The sequence below is a fragment of the Anomaloglossus baeobatrachus genome, chromosome 2, assembly GCF_048569485.1.
Source record: "Anomaloglossus baeobatrachus isolate aAnoBae1 chromosome 2, aAnoBae1.hap1, whole genome shotgun sequence".
Taxonomy (NCBI): domain Eukaryota; kingdom Metazoa; phylum Chordata; class Amphibia; order Anura; family Aromobatidae; genus Anomaloglossus; species Anomaloglossus baeobatrachus.
In genome coordinates this window covers 267,150,835-267,158,203 of record NC_134354.1, presented here as the reverse complement: position 1 = coordinate 267,158,203, position 7,369 = coordinate 267,150,835, and the positions used below count along the sequence as shown (strand labels likewise).

Here is a 7,369-nt window from a genome sequence, read left to right as displayed (position 1 = left end):
TTAATACGGTAGTCGCTGTGACTTTAACAGTTCACGCCGTGATTGGCTCTGGTGTCACTGAGACGTATCAGTGTCAGTACTGCTTCTGTAGTACAAGATACCCCTTATCCTCTGCCATAGTCTGCAGCAGAGACTTTGCACGGTGGACCCTGACTGTCTGATATCCCTTTTGGTTTTTATAATCAGACAGCCCCCGTAACATTAGGACTGAGCCAAGGGTCTGGCACTTATGGCAGAATATCAGCAGTTACACCATTACATACAAGTACTTGAGTAGCGGCTCAAGAGTATAGAGGATAAACCTCAGACCATGGTGACATCTGCACATGATCCTCGACTTTCTTGATGCTCTTAAAGCGGTATTCATGGGTCCGCAGGTTACCCATGATGCGGCCCTGAGACTGTTAGATCTATATCAGGGTTCGTTATCCACTAGTTCTTATGCCATTGCTTTTAGAACTCTGGTGGCAGAACAAGACTGGCCAGAGAAGGTGTTAATTCCTATCTTCTGGAGAGGGTTGGCAGGCTATGTCAAGGATGCCCTTGCTACTCGTGAGGTCCCTGCTTCTCTAGAGGACTTGATCACAGTAGCAACGAGGATCGACGTACGCCATAGGGAACGTAGACTCGAGGTCTCTTCCTCACGCCCTAAGCATCGGGCTATTCCAGTTGTTGAGGGTCCACCACCATCTTCTTCAGCATCTGAAACATCTCCCACTCCTATGGAGTTAGGTCATACGTCCTCCAGACCACGCAAGTCTGGTCCTTTTATATGTTACGTATGTCGTCAGGCTGGACACTATGCCAACAAGTAGCCATCAGGGAAACTCCCAGGCCTAGTAACCATTAGAGGGGGGTTACTAGAGACGTCTTCTGCACCCTCTAAGTGTAGTATCCCAGGTCAGCTCTCATTCTCTGAGAATACATGGCCTATTATGGCTTTTGTGGATTCCGGAGCTGACGGGACTTTTGTGTCCTCAGGATTTGTAAAGATACACAATATTCCCTCTATCATGTTAGAGGCGCCTATTCCTGTCCGTGATGTTAATGGGACTATGTTGTCTGACTCCATTACATTGAGGACAGTTCCCTTGCGCCTTTCCCTGTCTCAGGCTCACATAGAGGAGATTTCTTTTCTTGTTTTGCCTTACGGTATAGACGACGTCCTTCTGGGTCTCCCATGGCTTCGGACTCATGCTCCTCTAATTGACTGGGAGTCCGACAGCATTATTAGTTGGGGTTCGAAATATCAGTCCCGATGTCTTCCCTTACCACCTAAGGTCGTTGCGGTTGCATCAACTGATCTCTCTCCCATACTTACACCCTATTTGGATTTTGCTGACATGTTCTCCAAACACGGTGCTGAGGTTCTTCCACCCCATAGGCCGGATGACTGCGCCACAGACCTTGTTCTGGCACCCTCAATCTGTGCGTTGGAAGACGAGTTGACAGACAGCTTAACTCTTTCCCATCAATGCATTGACTCGGACGCTGGGGGTCCTTTACAACTTTTATTAATGAGATCAGTGTAAAACTACAAGAAATAAATGAAAATACTAAGTACAACATACAACATATCTGAGTTACATAGCATTCCATTTGATACAGGACATGCAGGGTAAATGCACTACATGGCGAATACATATTAGCTAATGACAGGATAATACTTGCAGAACAGACCAACTACATTATAATTTTGATGAGCCCTAACCAGGGGATCATAACTCACCGACTGTGCTATGTAGAGGCAAACATAAGGAGCAGAGATCTGGAGAGATATTCAGCATGCAGAATGTGTGTGTTCATGTAACTGAAATGGCTGCTGAAGAAGAAGGGGCAGAGCCTATGCAAGGTCTGATGGGTAACTACATAAGCCTTGGTAGGACAATTTTCATTGCACAGTAACCAGTGAAACATTAAACTAACTGCAGTAAGACAACATTGTCAACAGATGGCGCTGTTGGATATCACTGGACAAGTGGACAGTATCAATGTCAATTACTAAATGTAATCTTATTACTTGGCATAATAAAATAATTATATGCATTTCTATGAAGGCATGACACTCCCCGTCTGGCATCCGGGGGAATGCCACAAACTTAAACTAGAGCAATAGAATAAGTTCAGATACAGGTCTAAGAAACAGCTTTCCACTTTGCTTGGGAATCTTGATTTCCACTTTCCTGACCTGTCCGTCTTGACTTGGGAAGACCTTGGTTACCAATCCTAGAGGCCACTCGTTCCTTTTAGACTGAGTGTTCTTCACTAGGACGACATCCCCAGGTTTCATGTTGGGTCTACTATCTTGCCATTTGTCTCTTGTCTGTAATGTAGAGAGATATTGTTTTCTCCACTTAGTCCAGAAAAGGTCTGCTAACATTTGAACTCTTTTCCATTGAGATTTGTACAAGTCTTTTGTAGTAAACTCTCCAGAAGTCGGCATACTCACATTAAACTTCTGGGTGAGGAGAGTTGAAGGGGTGAGCAGAGATAGGTCATCAGGGTCATTGGATATGGGAACCAGTGGTCTGGCGTTCATTATAGCTACTACCTCGGCCATGAAGGTTGTTAGAGTCTCATGAGTGAGCTTCGAAGGACCAAGTTGCAGAAAGATGGAATCGAGGATTCTGCGAGCGATGCCGATCATGCGCTCCCACACACCTCCCATATGAGATGAGTGCGGTGGGTTAAAGGTCCACGTACAACCTAGTTCTGAAAGACGTCTTTCTACTTGGTTAATGTCCAGATTTGAGGGAATCTTTAGTTCACCACATGCTCCTACAAAGTTAGATCCTCTGTCAGAGCGTATATGCTTTACATGTCCTCTGAGAGAAATGAATCGTCTGAAGGCATTTATGAAGCTGGATGTGTCCATTGTCTCAATGACTTCTATGTGTACGGCTCTAATACTCAAACATGTGAACAAGACGGCCCAGCGCTTGCTGTTTGCATGTCCTCCCCTAGTCTGACGTGTGACAACTGACCAGGGACCAAACACATCGAGGCCCACGTTAGTAAAAGGAGGTTCGGTACTCAAACGGTCTGCTGGTAGGTCTGCCATTTTTTGGGATTGACAAGAACCACGGAGTTTCCTGCAGATGATACATTTGAAGATGACTCTACTCACAAGTCGCTTAGCTCCTGTTATCCAGAAACCCGCTTCCCGTAGGGCTCCTTCAGTTATCAAGCGCCCTTGATGTCTAACCTGTGCGTGATAATGCTCAACCAGCAGGAAAGCAACATGGCCATGAGGAACAATGATTGGAGTACACTCGTCATTTTCAAGCTTTGCATTTGAAATTCGTCCCCCGACTCTCAGCAGTCCTTGAGTATCCACAAACGGGTCCAGTTTTTTAAGGGGACTATCTTTTGGGACACTTCTGTGGTTCCGGAGGGACTCTAGAGTCTGGGTATAAGCTTCATGCTGTACACAACAGATGATTGCGTGTTTGGCTTGCGTGAGCTCTTCTACTGTGTAAGCTTTATGACAACGATGCCAGCCTTTGCATGGAGCTGGTCTCGACTGTCTGTTTTTAAAGGATCTAATGACATGGATCAGGCAAGTCAAGGCTCTGTAGGCCGATCTACAGGTAGAGAATCTGAGGAAGCGGCGAGAATCAAGGTGCCTGTTGGTGATCGTTGTGCTAAGTGTGGAAACTTGAGGCCGTAGCTCTACATCTGATTCTGGTTCGAAGAGTTCATGTGTATGTGTCTCGTGAGCAGTGGGTACTGGTTGATACAGAAATGCAGGTCTGACTAGCCAGTTAGTGTCTTTGAGGCGTGGTGCCGATACCGCTCTGGTCGCATGGTCTGCAGGATTTTGGTCGGTTGGTATTTTGAATATTTTGTCCATGAAAGCAAAGAAATGTACCTCCATTTCTGGCTTCTTTGAGAAACTTGGCTTTAAGTAGGTAAGGCGCTTTAGTGCCATCTCTTTGTTGTTAGGAAGACGGGGTCTTTGTGGCTTGAATGGTAGTGGAGCCACCCAGCTGTCGTTTTCATCCTTGTGAAATCCTTGATCCATTATCTCCAGGAAGGTCTCATCTTCAATGGAATGGGCTAGTTTATAATCTTCTTTGGTCTTTTGAAAGACAGCGCACCCTAGATGATCTTTGTCTCCGTCGCACAATTCATCCATGGCGTATCTGTCTTTCCCACCATTTAAGTGTGCTGAATTGGTGAGATTCTCCTTCACTAGGAATTTGTTGGGGCAGGGTAGGAAAAAGGATGGACGGCCACTCTCCAATGTGTTCGTGTAGAGAGATTGGACGTTGTTCGGCTTGTGAGCATTCCCGAGGCAGACGTCCCCTATAACTACCCATCCTAGATCTAGCTTCTGAGCGTAGGGCGAGTTATGAGGACCGTTTATCTGTTTCCTCACCTTGTGAACTCTGATGATGTCTCTCCCCAGCAAAAGGACCAACTTGGCTTGGGAATTAAGTGCAGGAATGAGATGCGCTATGTTTCTCAAATGGGGATGGTGTAGTGCCGCTTCTGGAGTGGGTATCTCTTCTCTATTGTTCGGGATGGCATTGCACTCGATTAATGTAGGAAGGGGTAAGGATGTCTTCCCATCTAGGGATTCGATTTGATAACCTGTTGCCCTCCTGCCAGATTCTTCACTCACTCCTGTACATGTTTTCAGTGAGTAGGAGCAGCTAAGTCCCTTGATTCCAAAGATGTCAAAGAAAGCTGAGCTGGCGAGTGATCTATTACTCTGGTCGTCGAGTATAGCATAGAGTTTAACCGCTTTTTCTCTGTAGCCCATAGGGTAAACTGTAACCAGACAGATCTTTGAGCAGGATTTGTTAGTGAGACCTTCTCCACAAACTTGAGTGCACTGGGGTGACACTTCAGGAGGTGTACTCTCTGTCTCCTCCCCGCCGTGCTCTGTAAGTCGGTCGATGTGCGTGGAATTCTGTGGGGCTGGTTCTGGGTGTAGAGCTGTGCTGTGCTCTTGACTGTTACACTCCGAACAAGTGATACTGGCATTGCAGTCTCTAGCTAAGTGAGATGTGGATGCACAACATCTGTAACATATGTTGTTTTCTCTGAGGAAGATTCTACGGTCTTTAAGAGATTTTCCTCTAAAACTCCTGCACTGTTGCAGTGGGTGAGGCCTTTTGTGTAGGGGGCACTCTTTGTCTGGGTCAATTGTTAGTGACCCTTCAGGTTCTGTTGTACTGTGGGTCTTGCGTGATGAATCTGTAGCAGACACATTAGTTTTGTGTACAGTGATAGGTGAGCCTCGAGGGTTGCGTACTGGAGCAGGCTTACCTGTTCGTGGGTTGATGGGATCTGCGGTGGAAAGGTCAAAGCTGGGATCATTCCTGATCTTGGCTTGCTGGCGCACAAAATCTACGAAGACATGGAATGGAGGAAACGGCACGTTGTGACGTTGTTTGTAATCTGAACCCCGGTTCAACCATTTCTCTTGCAGACTGTAAGGCAACTTATTCACTATGGGTTTAATACCTCTGGCTGCATCTAGGGACGCGAGGCCTGGCAGGTCTCCTTCAAACTTGGCGACTTGGAGTTCTACCAAGAGGTCGCTCAATTCTCTTAGCATGTGAAAGCTCTTATTAGAGATCTTGGGAAAGTCCTCCAACCTTTTGAAGAGGGATTCTTCTATCCTCTCTGAAGAGCCATAGCACTCATCAAGTCTCTCCCATAACAGGCACAAACCTTTGCTCGGGTGGTTGATGCTGATATCCCTGATGCGTTTTGCATGTTCTGCTGATTCGTTTCCTAGCCACTTGACCAAGAGATCGATCTCTTCATTGGCAGAGATGTCCAGGCCGGCCGTGGCGTTTCTGAAGGAAGCTCTCCACGCTCTGTAACTTTCAGGACGGTCGTTAAACTTTAAAAGACCTTTGGTGAGTAACTCACGGCGTGCGAAGAACTTGAGGAAATCTGGTAGCTCTTGATTTCTGAGAGGGTGGTCCTGATACATGTTGCTATGATGAGGTCCCAGTGAGTTATTGTTGCCATCAAATACGTTGTCGCCATGATAGTCACCATCGGGGTCCTCCATTTTGGGACGGTTCGCTGTGTAATAGGAATCTACAAACTTGGGTGCAGGTGACACTGATGGTGTTAGGTGGACGGAATTACCTTCATGCTTAACATGGGATGTTTGTTGAATGAAGGTTGATGGCTGAATGGCAGGATTAAGTCTCTCTCTTGGAGCTGAATGTAGACGGTCGTCTGATGCGGTATGCTTTAGTACGTAGTCTGAAGTGCGTTGTGAGATATCCCGATGACTGAGTTCGGGTCCGAGCCTTAACCTGAAACTTTTACTGTCGCTGCGTGCTGCTTCTTCTAAAGCCTGTACTTCAGCTTCTGCTGCTGCTGCTTCTGTGTCTACAGCAAGTTTTGCAAGGTCGGCTTCTAGACGTGCTTTTTCTGTCTTTAATTTCAACTCTTGTTCAGCAAAGGCAGCTCTCACTTTGGCGGCTTCCGCCTTCGCCCTGGCGGTGGCAATTGCAGCGCTGCTCACAGACTTCCTTGAAGCTGACGAGCTTACATGGGAGCGTGTTACATAAACTTCAGATCCTCTATCTGACATGGTGTCTGTATGCGGCTTGACTGCTCTCTGATAGAAGTCGGCGTCTATGCTTCAACCCCGTTAATAGCAGTCGTTTTACTGTTCTGGCACCCTCAATCTGTGCGTTGGAAGACGAGTTGACAGACAGCTTAACTCTTTCCCATCAATGCATTGACTCGGACGCTGGGGGTCCTTTACAACTTTTATTAATGAGATCAGTGTAAAACTACAAGAAATAAATGAAAATACTAAGTACAACATACAACATATCTGAGTTACATAGCATTCCATTTGATACAGGACATGCAGGGTAAATGCACTACATGGCGAATACATATTAGCTAATGACAGGATAATACTTGCAGAACAGACCAACTACATTATAATTTTGATGAGCCCTAACCAGGGGATCATAACTCACCGACTGTGCTATGTAGAGGCAAACATAAGGAGCAGAGATCTGGAGAGATATTCAGCATGCAGAATGTGTGTGTTCATGTAACTGAAATGGCTGCTGAAGAAGAAGGGGCAGAGCCTATGCAAGGTCTGATGGGTAACTACATAAGCCTTGGTAGGACAATTTTCATTGCACAGTAACCAGTGAAACATTAAACTAACTGCAGTAAGACAACATTGTCAACAGATGGCGCTGTTGGATATCACTGGACAAGTGGACAGTATCAATGTCAATTACTAAATGTAATCTTATTACTTGGCATAATAAAATAATTATATGCATTTCTATGAAGGCATGACAGACCTTATCCCAGATTCGGTTCCACCTAAGGGCAGGGTTTACCCCCTGTCAATACCTGAGTCGGA

General features: G+C 46.0%; 1 protein-coding gene across 1 annotated transcript; it reads right to left on the bottom strand.

The window, feature by feature from the left end:
* Positions 1–1,661: 1,661 nt before the first annotated feature.
* Positions 1,662–7,057, bottom strand: LOC142291343 (uncharacterized). The gene is made up of 2 exons (XM_075335808.1): positions 6,969–7,057; positions 1,662–6,773 (listed from the first exon to the last, which is right to left on the bottom strand). The coding sequence occupies exon 2, from the start codon at positions 6,566–6,568 to the stop codon at positions 2,105–2,107; it is 4,464 nt and encodes a 1,487-aa protein (XP_075191923.1). The 5' UTR covers positions 6,569–6,773; positions 6,969–7,057; the 3' UTR covers positions 1,662–2,104.
* Between the last annotated feature and the right edge of the window lie 312 nt (positions 7,058–7,369).

Bases quoted from the DNA above. Each gene is read 5' to 3' on its own strand.
- LOC142291343 (XM_075335808.1), bottom strand. From the start codon at position 6,568: ATGTCAGATAGAGGATCTGAAGTTTATGTAACACGCTCCCATGTAAGC.